This window comes from Elaeis guineensis, chromosome 11 (assembly GCF_000442705.2).
Source record: "Elaeis guineensis isolate ETL-2024a chromosome 11, EG11, whole genome shotgun sequence".
Lineage (NCBI taxonomy): Eukaryota > Viridiplantae > Streptophyta > Magnoliopsida > Arecales > Arecaceae > Elaeis > Elaeis guineensis.
The window spans coordinates 11,010,473-11,032,040 of record NC_026003.2 but is presented as its reverse complement, the minus strand read 5'-3'; the positions used below and the strand labels follow the sequence as shown (position 1 = coordinate 11,032,040).

Sequence of the window (21,568 nt, the reverse complement as noted above, 5' to 3'; positions counted from 1 at the left end):
TCATTTGCAACTATTTCTATTTAGGACAACTTCTGGTTATTAGAAAACCATTAAACAAAAAAAAAATAAAAGATGGAAATTTTCGGTAAAACAGTATGAATTTGACACCTTGGATTCATTAAAAATTAAAAAGTGTAACTCCTTGGGTCTAACACAGACTCAAACATTCAATCCAATGCTCCATCCATGAAGATTCTGTCTGTGTTAAACCCATTAGAGCCCCTCTAAGCCCAGCTTGAATTCAATTGGCCCTTGATTTTCAGGCCCAAGCCCAACCAGAACATTCTTGGTGTGGGCCCAAAGCCTGACCTAAGTAGGCCAGGCCGGACAGGCCTAGTGCTGGCTCGGGCCCATTTCCAGCCCTACATAGATCAAACTGATTAAAGCTAGGTTGACTAGGATTGTCACAAATCACATATAGGTCTGTCGATTTCCATGTTGATCTCTGTGTTTAAAAGCATTGGCCTGGACACCTCTGCTTGTAAACATGTGAGTTGACTGAAGATTAGAGGGGGGTGAGTTCTTATACGTGCATAGGAATATATGCAGGTTTGAAAAGGGGTGTGAGGCATGCGTGGCTGCCCAAGCAGGAGATAGCGGGCTTGGTGCACTCATTTTCTGGGGCCAGAGGGCATGTGCCCCTCTTGGACCTCACCTCTTGCTTCCCCCCCAATGCTGATAAAATGCATATAGGTATGTATTGAATGCTGCAGATCCTTTCTTATTGAATTTAATGATGGAAGAATAGTTTTGCTGATTTTGACCGTTTTCAGTCTCTTTCAGTGGCCATTTGCATTGTAGACTGGTACATTGTAAACTTGTGCAATGCAAACCTTTTAAATCACTATGAAGTTATTAATTTACTTTGACAGCCCATTTTAATTAGCTAGATAAACAAAAAAGATGTTTTACTAGAGTCGACATTTTGTAGGTTACATAGACAAAACTGGCTGTTCTGTCAAGCGGCTGATTATTGATAGCTTTGATGAGTTTCTATTTGTCATCATAGATTCTACTTCATTCTTGCTAAAGCTAAACTGCTATACCATTGGCCTGAAAAATAGTGATAAACCTTATTTGAGCATCCTATCTTCTAGATTGATCCAGAAGAACTTACCTTTTCAACTAATCAGGAAACCATGAATAGTATGAGGTTGCTAACTAACTTATTTTAATTCTCTTGCATGACATTACTGTTGTTTGGAGTTGGGTAGTCTTGACCTGCCTGCAAGGCACCTGGAGTTGCATGAATACAAAATATTTGGAGGGAATTGTCATGGATTTATAGATTTTACCCTATCCAAAGCCTGTGCAATGCCCAGACTACCTCCATGTCGCCGTGTAACCCTTTCCTCTCTTAGGCAAAGCCTTCAAATGAAGCTGCAAGAGAGTGGAAGAGAAAGTGGTCAAAGAGTTAGAAGAAGACTTCTATTACAAATAAGAACAGTACAAGGTTATTGGGGAGTTTCCTCTCTTTGGGGAGCTCTCTACTCTTAGGAGTTGGATTGAAAATGAGGACTCCTTTTTATATAGACCTAAGCTAGGATCCAAGGTGGCTAGGATTGTGCCACTGGTACTACATTACAGGTTAGAACTTTCTAGATACAAGATATTTACAAGCCAGCAAAATATCTGAGAAACATCTAGAATATAGCTGAAATATCTCCAGAGTCCTTGGGAACTCTGGAAGCTTCTGTGTTCCTCTAGGGTTTGAGTGAATTCTTGGATCTCTTTGGTGAGGTCATGACAACATGCTGTGTTATTTTGGTCATGTTTGACAAAGGCTAGAGACTGTGGGTAGAAGAGGACAGAAAATTAATAAAATGGACTTCTACAATTGACAGGACAACTATCATACACTATGACTTGAACTGATAAATGTGGTTATGTACCTCTTATTATTTAAATTTATTGATTTATTTTTGTGATACTTGACTCTACTTATTGACTCCTTTCATTCCTTTAGACCTTTAATAATTCATTATAGTGGGACAAAGGCTTGTTTTGTTGGTTTGTTAAATTTTCTCCTGTAAATGTTTATGATTGTGATGATAATATTTATCTTTTTCTATGGAGTCTTTGAAGCATCAACATGTTCTATATATTCCCTTATGCTATATATAAACCTATATATAAACCAGTCTCTATATGTAGTCAGATGTATGCATGTGTGTGTGTGTGTGTGTGTGTATATGGTAGTCTTAAGATGTATTGATATAGCCTTGACTGCTGGAGAAATTTATTTCACGTGTTTTTCCATGTGTGACAGGTCAGATTGGCACCTCTTCTTGCCAGAGCCAACTTGCTTATTACTAGAGACATAGAATGGGCAAATATTATGTTTGCCTTTGAACAGGTGATGTACATGTATTTACACTAGGTAAATTGTGTGAGCAACTGCCAGTTAGAAAATATCAACATGATGTTTGAATGTGACTGTAACTTAGCGTATATATTATTTATATTTGTTGAAGTTACATACTTTATCTGTTTGTCTGTCTTTCTGTCTATTCTCAATGAATTGTATCTGCACCATTTGGGTTGTTTTATGCCTTCTGTATTGTCTTTTACTATACCTATTTATTGCAACTGGTGACTCATTGAACCTATATTCATGTCTTTCTTTGTGGCTAATTTTGTTTTGAAAGCCAAAGTTAACTTCTAAAAGAAACAATCTAGTGAGGTTCCTTTTGTTCGGTTTGTTTGTGGTTCTATTTTGAGCTCATACACTAGTTAGAAATTGATTTTTGTTACTGGCAAGCTGGCAGCTGTCATTTGAAACACAGTGATCATTTTGTCAACTCAAATCTCAGTAAATGAGGAAAACAGAAGTTTAGAAGAGATAAGATCATAAGACAGAGATACATTAGCAGAAAATAGAGATGGTATAAGAGAATAATATAGAAATTACATAGAAAAGGGACGCATGAGAAGAAGGGATAAGATAGGTGAAGTTGGTTAATTCAATCTTGTAGTTTTTCACCAAAATAATCAGTCACAGCAGATTTCTGGTCAAAGATCTATAAGATAGCTCCTGAATGTGGCCCCTAAGACATCCTTAGATAGGTCCTTCCAAGAGTCTACAGCTGCATCTGGTTCAGGGATAGAGGAAGGTTAAGTGAACTAAAGGTCCTTTAATCCATTTATTCCACTTTTACCCCCCAAGCTCTAGAAAAGCGACCATTTATTCTGATGGCAAGGTGGACATTTTAGGAAGTTGGTGAAGCTACTTTTTCGACCTTAACTGAGTTAAGCTATTCCACTCGACAGGGTGGAGTTAGCCATTTACTCCAGGTTAACTTATTCAACAATCAAAGGCAGTCTACAATCGGCAACTAAATCCAGGTTATTCTCCAACAATTGGCTAACACATTTTGCCCATAAAGAGTTAACATGGCTCTTAACAAGGAGACTAAATCCTTTCACTGTTCGTGGTACTCTTTAATGAGTGGTGCTGTGAACACTGCAGCTTCCATAGAAAGGTATCTAAACTAAGGATTCAGGTCCCAGTGGGACATCCCATGAGACACCGGGATGGGGTACCATCCCATGTGTTGGGATAGGGCTGTCCCGCTAGCATTCTAATGTCTCGATCGGGACGTCTTGGGATATCCTCTATCCCAAGTATCGGGATGGGATGGGATGGTGGTGTGTTCCGTTTCATGAAAAAATCGGGACAGCCCCATCCCACGGGATTTAAAACCTTGATCTAAATATTCTAATATCTTCTTAAAGTCCAAGTCTTAAGCTTGGACTGTAAAATGCTTTTTCTGGTGATTAAATTTTGATCCTTGGTGTTATTAATTTTCTGATTTTCTCCTGTGACACTCTGTGTAGTTTGTTGTGGATTTGATCTTCATGTAATACCATGTGTTACACAATTCCATTTATTTATTGCATCACTTTCTGCCCACTTTCCTAGTTCAGATTGTTGAACGAGACATTTGCATGCCATATATGCAAAATAGACAATTCTTAGGCTTAGATAGACAAAAGAACCTAGAAGCCATTATTTTGGTAGCATCCAAGAAAGGTCCAACATCAAATAGTTGGCCATTATAACATTAACCATGAAGGGTGCGGTCACAATACTAAAGTTAGTCGAGCAAGCACAAGAAACAATTGTGCCATGTGCTTCTTATTGACACCTAACATGCCAGGTAGGAACTAATTGGAACCTTGCTTGAGAACCATGGTCCCTATTGGGCCTTAGCCAACAAGAACTCTGTAAGGGTTAAACAAAATAGCTAAAAAGAAGTGAATGTAAGATTCACAGAATCATGCCAAATTGGCCGGTTCGGGGTGTACCAGATTAGAGTAGTTGGTTACCACCGTGGTTCAAGGGCTTGCTTTGTGACATCCACAAATCTCCACAAATCCGACACGATGATGCAGGATTGCGGGAAAGGAGGAAAACATGGCTTCTCTTTGGCCCTCGAAGGGAAATTAGAAGACGAGGGCTCAGAATCGGCTGAAAATCAGCTTCGGCTTCTCTGTCTCTCCTCCACCTCCAAATCCGGCCTTTCTCCCTTGTCATGAAGCTGTTGAAGGCCATCCAAACCTATTGAAGCCTATCAGTATCGATGAGTCCCCCCCCTCTCTCTCTCTCTCTGCCTCTTCCTCTCCTGTTCCCTCCTTCCTTTCACCCCTCTCCTTCTTCCTTACCTGTTTTCTCCCTCTCCTCCTAGTGGTTTCGATACAGTGTGGTTCGGTATGATATAGACTAGTACCATCCCGTACCGGTCACTGGCCAGCACACTTGTCAGTACTATTTCTACAATAGTGAAGGCACTTTCAACCATAGATGCTGAATTGTTTGTTAATGGAATGAATCCCGTTGGTTCCTTGTTCATAATCATGGTTTACATTGCATAAAAGTGAATTTAATCATATCAACACTGCAAGTATTCGACTGCTGTCATGTGCTGACATGCGAAACCACATAGATCTGCAAAAATCAAGGTTCTAAAAATGGCTTGATTCCCTTATAACGGACTGACTAAAACTGTTACATATTATAACTGTTATATGGGCATTTTGAGCCTCATCCTGCTGTGCGATTTGGATTTCATTTAATATTAAAATAATGATCATTGTAATGGCCATCATAAAGGATTATATTGGGCAACATGGAATAATACAGTATTATTGTGCAAATCACTATTTAATTAATAAAAAATATTTTTGAGGCAATACTAACTTTATTGGATCAAAAATAGGTACATCAATTCGACTTGCAATAAAAAAATATTTTATTATGGCAATCATGGTTCGCGGACTTGGTATCGGAACCCATGCCGGTTGCCGACCGGTATGGTACGGTACGGTATCATAGCAGATATAAAAAAATAAAAAAAATTTCACCCAACAGCATAAAAAAAGAAAAAGAAAATTGGGCCGAACCGGATCCAAACTATATCGAACTAGGCTAAACCGCTTGGTATTGGGTGGTTCAGGCCGATACCGTACCGAACCGATTGATTCGGACCGATACTGTACCGAATCGACTGGTTCGATCCGGTTCAGGCCATTTTTCGAAAATTCGGTCTGAACTGGACTGGTTCCCCGCCGGTACAGTATGGTACAGGATGTATTGGTCGGTTCGGGCCAGTATGGAATACCATGATGGTAATGGTGCATATGCCATAGGATAATGGTTGTTCATCATCTGTAATGGCCGTTAAAATGGAATAATTGTCAAATAACAGCCATCAATTATACCTATTTTTTTTTTCACATGCATGTCTTTACAGGTGGTTTTGTAATCATAAATCAATAAATTTTGAATATTAGTGACTCAAGCACGTACCATTCATTTGTTAAGAATGTTTATTTTCAATAACCCACCCTTTATTCTAATTTTAGTTTGTTAGGACCTGATAGCTATTATTTATTGTACTCAATAAATTTCAAAATGCATTGGCTGAAGGCCTTTGATCTTTGGAAATAAGAGACTTCTTTCTCTTCCTTTTTCTTTTTAAGAACTAGGATGGGTGGAAAGCTGGCTGATGATCAAGGTATGCGTAGATTTAACCCAGGTCTCTTGTATCCACAAGAGACTAACCAACCCAACCGGTTCTCTCCCTCGTGTTATGGGAACAAAAGACTAAAGCTTGACCTTTCCATATTTCAGTGGTTAAGATACTACATACTTTTGATATATTTATCATTGGTAAACTTGGTGTTCATGCTCAAAGGTTGCTGTTCTCGAGGGAATAAATAATAGCTAATAACAGACTATTAGGAACATGTTTTTAGTTTAGTTTTCTGTGAGTCATGCTCTAAGTTCTTTTGTTATATTACAAGAACTCCATATATGGAGCCCAAGGTCTGCAGTCCTAGAATCGGCACCCATGTCGATAAGTTGGTGGTATGGTATGGTATGCCCCTATGTCGTGCTATTCCAATGTGAACTGGCAGGGAAAACAGCATGGGAGGGGGAGAGGAAGGGGAGAGAGGGGGGGGAGAGAGAGAGAGGGAGAGGGATGGATGGAGGGATGGAGCAAGAGAGCGTACCAGTGAGGGAGGGAGGGAGGGAGAAGGAAAGAGGAAAAGAGAGTGAGTGTGTGTGAGAGAGAGAGGGAGAGTGCGGTGGTTGTCAGAATAGGGCGAAGGGAGGGGGGAGAGAGGGTTTCAAAGCCCTCGCTTTGAAAGCCCTCTCTCCTCCGTGCATTGGAATAGGAGTAGAGCCCTTGTTTTGAAAGGAAACAGAGGATCATGCCCTTGTTTATATATTTTTTGATTTTTTTTTTAAGTGAAGTCAGCAGCCCCTTTGTTTTTTTGAAATCAAAAAATATAACAAGGGACCGAAGCCCTTGTTCCCGTTTGAAATTGGGGCTCTGCCCCTATTCCGATGCACGGACGAGAGGGTGCTTCGAAAGCCCTCTCTCCCCCTCACTCGGCGATGTTCATGTGGCTGCCAATCACCACCGCCCTCTTTCCTCCCTCTTTCTCCCTCTCTATCTTTTCTCTCTTACCTTCTCCCTCTTCCCCTCTCTTGTTGGTTTCTCAATTTCATTGCCGGAACCATCCTAATCAGCCACCGATACGGCTCGATATGCCCTGAGCCAGGTTGTTCGGGACGCTTATGCCTTCCTCGATGGAGCCTATACCTAGAAAGAGCACATCTCTCCATATTTTGTGAATAACTGTTTGTAAGACAACTCTTGTGACGGAAGGTACCACTTCTCTTGTTGGTTCTATATGATGATGGTTTTACTAATATGTATATCAGAATTACCTTTAAAAAGAAGTCTACAATATTTTAAAGCAAGACATAGGTGCATTTAGTGAGGCAAAAAAATTAATAAATGTTCTCACCATTAATTTGATAGGTGCACTGCTTTGGGCATTTCATATTATTGAAATCATAACTATTTATTAGTACACACCCTTTCTACATAAATCCTGGGAGCATGTTTGCTCTAAAAAGAAGTGCTTTTATGACTTCTAAAGCAAACAGCATGTTAGGATTTGATGCCTCGAGATTCAGCCCACATTAAGCCCACTGCGAGGTTCGCGATGAAAAACGGAGTCCAACGAGACCAAGATCACCTGAAACGGAGCTCGGATGGAGGAGATACGAGCTTTTGAAGTCGGCACGAGATTCGAGGCGGCGGAGGACCACCGACGACCGACGACCGGCGGCGGGCGGCAGCGGCGCGGTCGCAGGCGGCGGTGCGCGACCCAAGCCCACGCGGGACACGCGACCCAGGCAGGCTGGCGGCCCAGGCGGGCGCGCGGCCCAGCCGGGCGCACGGCCCAGGCACGCGCAGGCCCGAGCGCGGGAGCGGGCCGGCCCAGGCCCAGCGGCCTGCTGGTCCTTTGCCCCAGTCCATCGTGGATCGGGCGGTCCACGACTGGGCCTGTGGACCGCGCGGGCATTTCCCACGCATTTCGTGCGGTCCACGGCACTATTCCGTGGATCGATCGCGATCGGAGGGTGTTGGTTGATCTGTTTTTTGATCCGACAGTTTAGAACCTGATTTGGATTGATTAAGGACTCTTAAACCTAATCTAATTAGATTTTTAACCCTTTAAAAGGGCCTGTGGACGAACAGTAAAGTGGTGGTTCGGATTTTCTCGCCGTACAGAGCCGTACGAACCCGATTGAAGAGAAAGAGGCGAAAGCGCTGAGAGAGAAGGAGCAGGAGGCTTCTGGACAGCGGTCGCCAGGCACTTCAGGGGTTCAGGGGGTCTTCTAAGAGAGAGAGCTTTTGTGAGGGGAACTTCTAGTGAGAGAGAATTGGGTGTACAAGGGTTGAGGGTAAGGTCTCTTCTTGTAAAATTTTCTTTTTCATAGTGAAGTTTGCATGCCCCGTGGAGGCGAGCCCTTTTGTGGTTGATCCACGTATTTTGATTGTTTTTCTTTTTGTTTTGTTTTTTCTTTCTTTCTGCTGCATCACGTGGTACTGAAAAGGTCTTGGGAGGTGGTGTCCAGGCCAGACATCCACCCAACAAGTGGTATCAGAGCGTGACGGTACAAGGACGCAGATTGCAGTGGTGGTGAGCAAGACTGAAGATGGAGAAGATAGGAACAATCAAGATGGAGATTAACAAGTTCGATGGTAAGAGCAATTTCTCCTTGTGGCAGGCAAGGGTGAAGGACGTGCTCATCCAACAGGGATTGATCGATGCTCTCTTGTGCGATGAGAAACCGACCACCATGGAGGTGCGGGATTGAAAACGGCTACAGATGCAGGCGGTGAGTACCATCCGCATGTACCTGGCGGATGAGGTGGTGATCCATGTGTTGAGCGAGACTTTTCCAACGGTGCTGTGGTCGAAGCTCGAGGAGTTGTACATGGCGAAGTCTCTCACCAACACTCTTTTTCTCTGGAGGTAGTTCTACCAACTGCGGATGACTGAGGGACAGAGCATGCAGGAGCATCTCAGCCACTTTCAGAAGATCCTCACCGACCTTCTCAGCGTTGGCGAGAACGTTGAGGAGAAGACCAGGGCACTGGTTTTGCTGGCGTTGCTTCCCTCTTCGTATGAGTCCTTGGTGACTGCTCTTCTAGTGGGGAAGAGCATTATCAAGATGGACGAGGTCACCGCGGCGATACTCCAGAACGAGGTTCTCAGGAGGGAGAACCCAGCTTCGAGCTCAGGTGGCGGTAGCTCAGCTTTGGTGGCTTCTGGAGGAGCAGAAGGCGGTAGACGGAGCGACAGGAGATCGCAACGAGGGCGGTCCAAGTCCAGGAGGGACTTGAGCAAAATCAGGTGTTACCGGTGTGAGGAGTTGGGACATCTAGCTAGAGATTGTCCTCAACTTAAAAATCAGACGGTGGCTGCTGTAGCGACGGTCGGCAGCGATTTAGATGGAGATGTCCTGGAGATATCTGACAAGATATCTACTTCTTCCCAGTAGTGGATATTAGATTCTGTATGCCCCTATCATGTGTGTTGCAGAGAAGAGCAGTTTGACTTCTTGGAGAACAGTGAGGGTACTGTATATCTGCCGGATGGATCGAGCTGTGCGATCAGAGGCATTGGGACGGTCAGCTGGAGGACACATGACGGTGCAGTGAGGAGATTGGGGGAGGTCCGATACATATCCGATTTCAGACGGAATCTTATCTCACTTAGCAGACTGGATTCGAGAGGCTACAGGACGGTAGCTGGTGGAGGAATTCTGAGGGTGCTACGCGGCAATAGGATTGTGCTGGAGGGAAAGAAGGGGAGCAGAGGACATTATTACCTGGCAGGGAGCCCAGTGCGAGGTGGAGCTTCGGGAGCCAGGCGGAGCCCAGAGCGAGGTGGAGCTCCAGGAGGCGGATCGGGCACGAGACAGGAGACTCGGGAGGACGAGAGGCGACGTCGCAAGGTGAGATTCCTATTGCCGCAGAATGATGCCCCGAGCAGGTCTCAGGTCAAGAGGAGCACAGCATACGACGGAGATGGGATCGAGCAGCCTGGCTTGACTTCCATGTTTGTCCATCCATGATCAGCAGGCGATTGCCCCAGGGCATGGGGGCGAGGAGATCCAGAAGCTCTCGGAGTTTGGAGGAGGCCGAATATCGAGTCGAAGTGGAGATTGTTAGGATTTGACGCCTCGAGATTCAGCCCACATTGAGCCCACAGCGAGGTTTGTGGCGAAAAACAGAGTCCAACGAGACCAAGATCACCTGAAACGGAGCTCGGATGGAGATACGAGCTTTTGAAGTTGGCACGAGATTCGAGGCGGCGAAGGACCACCGGCGACCGACGGCGGGCGGCAGCGGCACGGCCGCAGTTGGCGGCGCGCGGGACGCGCGACCCAGGCCCGCGCGGGACGCGCGACCCACGTGGGCGGGCGGCCTAGGCGGGCGCGCGGCCCAGGCGCGCGTAGGCCCGCGCGTGGGAGCGGGCCGGCCCAGCGGCCTGCTGGTCCTTTGCCCCGGTCCACCGTGGATCGGGCGGTCCACGGCGGGGCCTGTGGACCGTGCGGGCGTTTTCCATGCGTTTCGCGCGGTCCACGGCACTATTCCGTGGACCGATCGCGATCGGAGGGCGTGGGTTGATCTGTTTTTTGATCCGATGGTTTAGAACCTGATTTGGGTTGATTAAGGACTCTTAAACCTAATTTAATTAGGTTTTAACCCTTTAAAAGGGCCTGTGGACGAACAGTAAAGTGGTGGTTCGGGTTTTCTCGCCGTACAGAGCTATACGAACCCGATTGAAGAGAAAGAGGCGAAAGCGCTGAGAGAGGAGCAGGAGGCTCTTGGACAGCAGTCGCCAGGCACTTCAGGGGTTCAGGGGGTCTTCCAAGAGAGAGAGAGCTTTTGTGAGGGGAACTTCTAGTGAGAGAGAATTGGGTGTACAAGGGTTGAGGGTGAGGTCTCTTCTTGTAAAATTTTCTTTTTCATAGTGAAGTTTGCATGCCCCGTGGAGGTGAGCCTTTTTGTGGCTGATCCACGTATTTTGATTGTTTTTCTTTTTGTTTTGTTTCTTCTTTCTTCCTGCTGCATCGCATGGTACTGAAAAGGTCTTGGGAGGTGGTGTCCAGGCCAGACATCCACCCAACACAGCATTTCCTTAAAAAAAATGTTTTTGATGACATTATTTGAAAAGTGCTTTTACAATAAGAAAAAGTAAAAAAATTGCTTGCAGGAGAAACTAGCAAACCTAGCTTCTACCTTCTAGCTTCTTGTTCTTTTTTTATGAAGCAAAAGCAACACCAATCATGCCCTAAGTTGGGATGTGCAGAACTTCTTAATGTATTGGCTAACAAGTTACATCTTTTGTTTACTTTTTTTGCAGCCATAGTTTTCAATCATGACTACTAAAATGTCATGATGGCTATCAGATCTCCTTTTCACTTTGTACACATATAGCAAGATGTGTACAATGAGTTGTATGCTTGCATCATGAACCATTTCTTGGAACTCTAGGAATCTCTACTCTGGCTGTTATTCATTTACTTGGATGAGTTAACTTACATACCATACAAATTAGCTATCATAAAATAAATTAACTAATATATTGTAAATAATAAAAATAAGCATTTTTTATTTTCAAAAATTGAAGATAGATAAATAAAATATATGATTAAAAGATTAACTTGTAATGAGATCACACTTGTTGACCCAAAAGATTTATATTATGTATTCTGAGAAACTTGATTCAGTTGAGTACTACGTATTTCGTTACATAAATAGCCATTTCCCCCTTTATTGGATAATGTTTTCAATATGGAAATAGAAACATTTTACTGTATTCTGCACATTTGATGGCTCAGATGCTGGCATAAATGTGTTGGCACTCGATAATCTGATATCCTACACATGATCCATGCAATGAACTGATCTATGACATTACTAGGGCAACAACCCAGGATCACAACCAACAAGTGGTAGTCAGAAAGTTGCTAATTGGGTTCCTTGGTCCTTAAGTGCCCAAAACTTTAGGAACGCACAACCATTGTGGCTTAAACACAAGCTTGCACAAATCCTTGCACACTCTCCTTGTTTAAGCCTTGTGTCCCTACCACATGAGTGGTCCAGTCACTAACACCATGACCAGCTTATGGTCATTCTCAAATGGATCTGTTCTATAGTGTCTTTTGGCCACACAGGCCATGAGTTGCATTAGCTTTGATACCATGTATGGTAACCCAGGAACTCACCCAAAAAAGGCTAGTCAATTACAAAGGAATCCCTCCTAGTGGAGAAAGGCATCAATGAAAGAAGCAATACTTCTTATATTCCATTTTATTAATGGGACCTTGGCCTTGCCTAAGTACCTAAGACCTCTCCAATGCATGCTTAATGTGGGACTAAACACATGCCCATGTGGACTCTCTCACCCATCCACTGCTTAAGCCCTAACATCCTCTTCAAGGGAAGGGTCCAACCAAAAACACTATGACTGGCTTGTGGTTAGCTCCAAAAGGGCATGTGTTGCAATGTACCTAGCCACATGGTTTGTGAGCCAAGCTGTTACAAATAGTATCAGAGCCAACTCAAACCATGACTTGGTATTTATTTCCCTTTGAAAGGATGCCAAATCTTAAATGGGGGGAGTATGTGAGGACTCACTTGAGTATGTTTAATCCCTTATTGACTATGGGTTGGAGAGCTCTTGGGTACTTCCATAGGGCTGACCCAAACAATAATGTCCTAACTCATGCTTTCCAAGTAAGGTCTTGGGTTGCTACATATTACAATATGATTTTGTGGTGATGATTTAGCTATACGTTAGGGGTAGGAGGTTTTAGTGAATGATTTTGGTGTAGTAAATCGCATAATTTTGATATTGTTTTTAAAATTTTATTATTTGGATGAACGATTACTATGCTTTTCTTATTGGTGCCCTAGCATCTCTTGGCTTATAATGTTGGAACGAGATGCTTTTTCATTTGTAGGTCACATGCACACTAACACAAAAAGGTTGCTAATTGATGAGGTTTTTTCTTGGCTTGCTGGCTAGCAACATTAGAGCTAGCAAGGCATAGATATTGCCCAATGACAAAATGTTTGGAAGCAAGCCCCTTATACCATCCTGTGGAGTCACCACTAAAAGTAAAGAAAGTAGTGGAGCACCAACAACATCATCAAATGGTCCAATCCAAGCTGAACTCCACATCCAATCTGTTGTTTGTTTTCCTTTCACCTCCTTGGCCTTTTCTAGCACTTATCTGAGTTTCTGCTGGGAAGCTCCAACGAGGATTTTGTTTATTGGTTCTGAGACTTTCCAAAAAAAAAACAAAATTCAGACATCTTTACTTGCAGATTTTGTTAATTCATTTAAAAGGGGGTTTTGGATGGATTTTGGAGGCTTTCCAAGAAAGAATGAAATTTAGATATTTTATTTGCACATGATGCTTTTGAGAATAAATTGAAGTTATCATCGGACACAGGCTGTGGTGAGTTGGGGTAGTAATGGAATGGGGATTGTAGCTTTGGACCCATTTGGATGCTTGGTGCAACAAGTGATGAAACAATGTTTCCTTGGGAACTATCATTTGCTTAATAAGGGAGCTGTTAATCCCTCTTAGATGGGAAGAATGGTCATTTCCATTCCCATAAGAGTGGATGAATGATATTTTTGGTATGAAATAGTTATCACTGTTTATTCTACAAAATGAGATTGCATTATATTTTTGCTTTCAGTTGTTAGCATTTATGGTATAATTGATTAAGCTTTGAATTTAAAAACATTGAAATTTGGTTCTATTCATTAGTTATGGGGTTCTCTTAAAAAACTAATGTATGATTCATTCCATTCTCGAATTTAACTTGCTAAATCAAACATTAAAATCTAATTACCTTTCATTTCTTTTGCATTCCTTCATTTTGTGTCCAAACAATGGAATATGAATGTTGATTGTAATTTCATATTTTCCATTTCCATTTGAATATCTTATTATTCCTATGTACCAGAAAACATGGTCTATGACTAGAATGGAGATGAGTTTGCAGCAATTGTATTGATTCATCATGCTCAAGTAATGCAGACTACAATGAACAATGTGCATCAATCAAGAAGAAAAAACTCTTAAGACACCAAAACTATAAGACGAATTGCATTAGGAGCTGAGATGAGAGCTGCACCCATTAAAAGCTCAATGAGCTGAGAATTGGTTCCCCAATCCTCTTCACCTTGGACTCAAGTGCCGAGAACAAGATGACTAGTACATGTTAGTCCTGAAGTTTTCTAGGCTCTGCTTCCTGCTTGGATTCAATAAATTGCTCTAATGGTGATCTTAAGCGTGGAGAGGTGCAATCCATAGAAATAAAAATTTGAGTGCTTGTATGTTTCTCAAAGATTGTCTCTAGAGTAAGTGTAAACTTGCTTTTTGGTATGACGACAAGGATTGTTGAATTGGTACAGTGTGCTATACTAGTTGGTAACCAGTATGGTATAGTACCAGTATGCATCATACTGACATATGGTTCGGGTTGATTCAGGCCTGCTCGAGGCTTGTATCGAGTTGACCGCTCGAAGTGACATGGTAATTGATTGATACAGGTGAGTGTGCCCCTAACGGGGCTCTTCGAACCAATTTAGTGAACCCTATGCGACACACTTGGGATTCAAGTGTTAATTTGGGTGAAAATACTTTTCTTCTGACAGTTCCTAAAGAACTATTTTTCACAGCACTTTTGTGGACGTTTGTGAGGGGAGAACATTTTTTGAAAACCTTTTTTTTTTAACAAATGGCAAGAAAGAGGGAGATACATGATGTTTGAAAGTGATTTTTAATTGGCCGAGAGATTGGAGAAGAATGTAATTAGGATATGGAAAAACTCAATTTAAGGATTTCATATGTAATATGATTATTTACGTATTTGAATATTTGACTATTATGGGCATATTATGTGTTGCAAATAACTCATGGTTGGCATTGTATTTTTTGATAGTCATTGGAAATTCTTTTGATACTTGGTATTTGTTGATTGATATCCCTATATCCCTTGATTTGTGTCTACAAATCAGAGATTTTAATTTATGTATTTCCATATCTAGAGTAGGAGATATTTGTCATTGTTTTGTTTCCTATTGTAATTAATTCGAGAAATCTGTATAATCCTAAATAGGAAATATATCAAATCCTGTTTAGGAAATATATCATTAGAAGATCAATAGGTTCATTGTACCTAGATCTTTATTGCTCTATATATAGAGCTTCTTGTAACATGAAGATATACAGGCAATTCTGATTATCAACAGTCTTAAGTTGGTATCAGAGTCTTTGTCAAAATTCGATGGATCCACTGTCCTCTATTGAAAAGCTTCTAGTCAGTTGGATCTTCTTGTCGTGTATCTTTCTGGCAAGCCCCGATAACACTGTCTCTGTCTTCTCCTTACGTTCCTGCCCTTGTTTTAGTTTTCGCCATTCTGCCTCTGTTTTTGGTCATCATCTCGTTGTCAGATCTGTTTAGTAAAATCATTTTCCGCATCAGATTTGAAGAAGGGCCTTGTTTTTTTTGTCTCTAATATGGCTGATCGTGGAGGCCGAGGCCGTGGTCATGGTGGTGGTAGAGGGGGTCGTGAATTTGGTAATCGCCCTCAATGTTCCTTTTGTAATCACTTGGGCCATACTCGAGATCGGTGCTATTCTTTTCATGGTTTTTCCGAAAAATCAGCTAATGTGATACAATCTCAAGCACCAGATATTAAGAGTGACAACCAGAATGTTTTGTCAAACAGCGAATACAAGGAGTATCTTCAGTTTAAAGCAGCCCAACAAGCTTCATCTTCAGTGATTGTTGTCCATATTGGTAATTTTATGATTTGCCTCTCTTATTCTTTGTCTGGTGGATCCTGAATTTTGGATTCTGGTGCTTCTGATCATATAGCTGGTAATCCTTTTTTTTTCTTCAAAATTATCATTTTTTAAAACACCACATTACATCACCCTCACCAATGGCTCTAAAGCTAAAGCCACTAGCATTGGTCAAGCTACAGCTCTCATTTCTTTATCTTTAAATTATATTCTTTTTATACCAAGTTGTCTCTTTAATTTAATTTCTATCAGTCAACTTACTCGCACTCTTGACTGCTCTATAATCTTTACTGCTGATTTTTTTCTTATACAGAATCGAAGTACAGGACAGACGATTGGCGTAGGATATGAATCACAAGGACTTTATTATCTCAAGCCTCCATCCTCTACCATGTGTGCTGTCACAGACTCTCCTAGTCTCCTTCCCCATCGTTTGGGTCATTCGAGTCTAAATAAGCTAAGAAAGATGATCCCTCATCTTTTTTATTTGCAGTCTTTAGAATGTGAGTCGTGTTAGCTTGAAAAACATGTTCAGACATTTTTTCCAAGCAAGGTAAATAATCGAGCAGAGTCTCCTTTTGACATCGTTCATTCTAATGTTTGGGATCCTAGTCCTGTCAGTTCTATTTTAGGATATAGGTACTTTGTTATTTTTATTGATGATTTTTCAAGGTGTACTAGGATATTCTTAATGAAAGATCGTTCAGAATTGTTTACTATTTTTCAAAACTTTTACAATAAAATTCAAACTCAGTTTGGGCATCTTATTCGCATTTTGCGTAGTGATAATGCAAAAGAATATTTTTTTGCTTCCTTCAATTCTTTTATGGCATCTCATGACATGATTCATCAGTCTATCTGTTCATATACTCCACAACAAAATAGCATAGCAGAAAGAAAATATCATCATATTATTGAGACAGCTCGTACTCTTTTGTTGCATGCTAATGCATCCTTAAAGTTTTGGGGTGATGTTGTCCTCATCGCTAGTTACTTGATAAATCGAATGCCATCATCTGTTTTAAATAACCAAATACCTCATTCTCTTTTGTTTCCTAAGGATCCTCTTTACATTGTTCCCCTTCGTGTTTTTGGTTCTACTTGTTTTGTGCATGATCTTTCTTCAAGTCTTGATAAATTGTTTCTCTGTGCTATTAAATACATTTTTCTTGGTTACTCTCGGGTTCAGAAGGGATATCGGTGTTATTCTCCTTCCACACATCGATTTTATATGTTTGTAGATGTCACCTTTTTTGAGGATACGTTATTTCAGCTCACCGGTGGAGCCTGAATCCCTCTCTCAGCTTTTATCGATTTCCTATCTTGGTCTGTCAGTCTTTGTTTCTTCCGAACCTCCTGCTCCGCTTGCTTAGCCGATACATTTCTCACCATGCCCACTTATCACTTATTAGCGTGGACCACAACCTGAGATTTTGGAGACTGTTCCCACTCAAGATTCAGGTGATTCATTTTCTGCTCCAGCGTCTCTACCTGCCTCAGGCCTATTTGAGTATTCCACGGACTGGCCTGTGGCTTTCCGTAAAGGTATATGCTCTACTTGTAATCCTCATCCTATTTATAATTTTTTGAGCTATCATCGTTCATCTTCGTCCCATTATGCTTTTGTTTTGGCTTTGTCTTTCGTTTTTATTCTTAAAACTGTCTAGGAAGCACTTTTCCATCCAGGATGGTGTCAGACGATGATTGATGAGATGGCAGCTTTGGAATTCAATAACACATGGACTCTTGTTCCTTCTCTTCTTGAAAAATCTACAGTTGGTTGTCGATGGATTTTTACTATTAAAGTGGGTCCTGATAGACAGGTGGATCGTTTGAAAGCATGTCTTGTGGCTAAGGACTATATTCAGATCTTTGGTCTTGATTACAGAGACACATTCTCTCTTGTTGCTAAGATAGCGTCTATCCGTTTCTTCTTATCAATGGCTGTCATGAACCATTAGCCTCTATATCAGCTGGACATCAAAAATGCCTTTCTATATGGTGCTTTGGAGGAGGAAGTTTAGATGGAGCAACCACCTTGGTTTATTGCTTAGGGGGGAGACGAGTCTGGTTTGCAGATTGCACAAATCACTATATGGCCTTAAGCAGTCTCTCCGGGTATGGTTTGGAAGATTTAGTAAAGTCATACAACAATTTGGCATGATCCATAGTGAGGTAGATCATTCTGTATTTTATAAACATTCATCCACTAATGTATGCATCTACCTTATGGTCTATGTGGATGATATTATCATTACAGGTGATGATCATGATGGTATTTAAGGCCTAAAGCAGTACTTATTTCAACACTTTCAAACTAAGGATTTGGGTTGGTTGCGGTACTTTCTTGGGATTGAAGTAGCCCAATCAAAAACAGACATCGCCATCTCTTAAAGGAAGTATGCCCTTGACATTCTGGAAGAGTCTGGGATGCTAGATTGTAAACTAATCGATACTCCTATGGATCCAAACGTGAAACTTCTACCCAATCAGAGGGAGCCCTATTCAGACCCAGGCAAGCATCGGAGACTGGTGGAAAAATTAAATTATCTCACCATAACCAGACTAAACATATCCTTTTCGTTGTTAGTGTTGTAAGTCAGTTTCTTAACTCTCCTTGTGACAGTCACTGGGATGTAGTGGTTTGGATCTTGAGATATATTAAGGGTTCTTCCGGAAGAGGATTGATTTATGAAAATAGAAGCCACAAAGATATTGTTGCATATACAGATGCAGATTGGGTAGGATCCCCTAGTGATAGAAGATCGATTTTTAGGTACTGTGTTCTTATTGGGGGCAATTTCATCTCATGGAAAAGCAAAAAATAGAATGTGGTTGCCAGATCAAGTGCAGAAGCAGAATATCGAGCTATGGCCCTTACTACATGTGAACTTATATGGTTGAGATAGCTGCTTCAAGAATTGAAGTTTTGCAAGGTAGGCTTTATGAAACTCATTTGTGATAATCAAGCAGTTTTGCACATTGCTTTCAATCCAGTCTTCCATGAGCGGACTAAACATATAGAGATTGACTGCCATTTCATCTGAGAAAAGATCATCTCTGGGAAATCACTATTTCATTTGTGAATTCTAACAATCAACTTGCAGATATTTTCATCAAATCACTTTGGGGTCTGAAGGTAACATACATATGTAACAAGCTTGATGCGTATGACATATACGCACTAGCTTGAGGGGGAGTGTTGATTAATATCCCTATATCTCTTGATTTGTGTCTACAAATCAGGGATTTTAATTTATGTAGTTTCATATATAGAGTAGGAGATATTTGTCATTGTTTTGTTTTCTATTGTAATTGATTCGAGAAATCTGTATAATCCTAAACAGGAAATATATCAAATCCTGTTTAGGAAATATATTATTAGGAGATTAATAGGTTCATTTTACCTAGATCTTTATTGCTCTATATATAGAGCCTCTTGTGACATGAAAGATATACAAGCAATTCTGATTATCAACAGTCTTAAGTGTATTATAAACTTCAAAGTCCAAACTATTAAAAGCAATAGTGTAAGAAAACTGGATCTACCACCCCTCCTCAAAACCAACTAAACGAGAAGTTTTTAGTCTCTTCGGTCTGTATCAATTAATACAGTACATAATACTTCTCCATTATCATCATATAATAGCATAAATGGGATATGATATCTACAAACCAAAGAAGTATTACTGTATTAGTGAACATGACAACATGACATGTTTCTTCTGGCTGTAGACAAATTATATGTGAATTTACATAAACTTTTGGTTGTATGTTATATGTGATATTGTTTGTGATAAAGCTATAGTCTGTTGTTAATGTGCGTGTTTTAGCCTATGTTTTCCCCATATTCATTTATTTTCCGTAAGCAATTCAATTTACAATACAAATATGATTTGCTTTCTGCTATTATGATGCTTGGCAAATTCTTTTCTGGTCATTAAATTTAAACTATTATCTGGCCTTGCTTTAACTTTTTTGTGCTTATTACTGCATTGTTGTTATTACAGGAGAGCCGATATGTCATAGTGGATGCTAGCTATCCTCAATCTGTGTGTAACTGGTCTTCTTTGTTAGGCTCCATGAAGTTTTAGTATTTTTAATGGTCCTTCAATTATTTTGGAACAATGGAAGCTTGGAATATTAATTTCTGCTATTTCTTTCCAGCCTGTGGGTTTTATTCGTGAGCAAAGTAATATCATCTTTAGGCAGGTATGCTACTCATTGACTTGTTTTTACTCCTGACTAATTGGATGCTTAAGTAACAACGTTGCTTTCGTCTGTTTCACTAACATTTCACAATAATCCTACTGATTACTGGGATAACGCAAATCACCTTGTAGGATTGCACCGTTTCCTAAGTCTTGTGATTACAATATTTACTAGTTTCCCTGCTTTTCCTAACTTTTCCTTTTCCCTGCCTCATTTCCTCAGCTGACTTCCACCATTATGGTAGATATCTTGTGGATTTGATTAATGCACATTGGTACAATGCCATCATGAATATTTGGTATAAGAGATCATGGGAAGAAAAAGAAAGATGATAAACTAATCCTTTTACCCTTAATGCACTCATACAAGACCTTGTATCATGTATATGATCTGCCTTTTTCTTTTATCATTAATTGAAAACATCCCTTTCATAATCCCCGTATTTGGATGCGGGGCAACATATCCTTGGTTGAGGTTTCTGAAGAGTCAAATGCAGCATACACAATATTATTGGTGAACATTTTGATATTTTCTCATATTGATTTTCTGCCAAAAAAGATGCAATATGTGCTCATACTATTTGGCTATATATTGATATTTCATTATCTTTTTGTTAATTTATATTATCTTTATACCCATAAAGCAGTAGATAAATGGGTTGTTATTTTTTTTTTAATTAATGAGTTTCTTCCTATGTCATGTGTTGTACCTTGAGATTATTGGCACCTGCTTAAAGGGACTTGCACAAACGCATAGTTTCTGCAATGTGTGCATCTTGTGCTCATTAAACACTGTTTTAATGTGTTCCCTATGATCATCTTGCAATTGTTGCTGAAGCATGAGAATGCTGTTTTTGAATCTTACAGGTACTTCGTTCAAGACGCCCATTCATTGCTTACATATTGGATGGCATGGGTAACGAAATATTTAGGGTAAAAACCTGTATCTGATGCTTGGAGAAATTGTTTACCATCGTTTGGCTTTAGATACTTGCTTTGCAGCTTCATGCTATATTTACTTTTAGGTTTAGGTTCGCAGGCCTTTTTGGTTGATAAACAGCACAATTTATGCGGAAGTAGATGGTAAGGTATGCAATATTTTTAAATCTGCGTGTGGCTTTAGTTTAATCAGCAGCATGACATTGAGGTATAATTACAATTTCATTAAAAATGATTTCTTAAACTATTTTGTCTTGTTTAGGAAATTGGTGTAGTTAACAGGCGTTGGCATCTTTGGCGGCGAATTTATGATTTGTATTTGGGGTAATACGTTGCCTGCATTTCTATTTATTTTTTATTAACAAAATTGATTATTGCATGCATTTTTGTTTTTTGTCCATTGTGAGTTCAAATATTAAATGTTTATCTGAGTAATGCACAGTGGGTTGTGATTATCTATAAGAACTTGTTGGTAATGGACTAATTTCAAAAACAGTGACCAAGGAATATTGTTAGATATTGGAGGAGTGGTAGGCTTGTTGTTGCTGAAACTTCAGCAGCAACTATTGGAGTCCACGTTATATTTCATTAGCTACATGAGGCAAATCCATATGGTTGCTCTCACCCAATGAGCAAGGCAGCAAGTGGGAATGCATCATGCGTGTATTTACAAAGTCAGTGTATTGAAATACACTTATGATCTCATTTA

At 40.6% G+C, this 21,568-nt stretch overlaps 1 protein-coding gene across 4 annotated transcripts in view; it reads left to right on the top strand.

The window, feature by feature from the left end:
* The window catches only part of LOC105061185 (altered inheritance rate of mitochondria protein 25), a 47,103-nt gene that overhangs the window by 4,010 nt on the left and 21,525 nt on the right, over positions 1-21,568 (top strand). For 3 of the 4 annotated variants that reach the window (XR_012135367.1, XM_010945157.3, XM_010945158.3), the window contains exons 4-9: positions 2,270-2,356; positions 19,720-19,761; positions 19,877-19,921; positions 20,788-20,853; positions 20,952-21,008; positions 21,122-21,183. Coding sequence is in view for 3 of the 4 variants with exons in the window: in XM_010945157.3 (XP_010943459.1) it covers positions 2,270-2,356; positions 19,720-19,761; positions 19,877-19,921; positions 20,788-20,853; positions 20,952-21,008; positions 21,122-21,183 (359 nt within the window). In the remaining variant the exon portion in view is untranslated. The remainder of the gene's footprint in view (positions 1-2,269; positions 2,357-19,719; positions 19,762-19,876; positions 19,922-20,787; positions 20,854-20,951; positions 21,009-21,121; positions 21,184-21,568) is intronic. The other variant, XM_073245682.1, reaches the window with a different exon arrangement.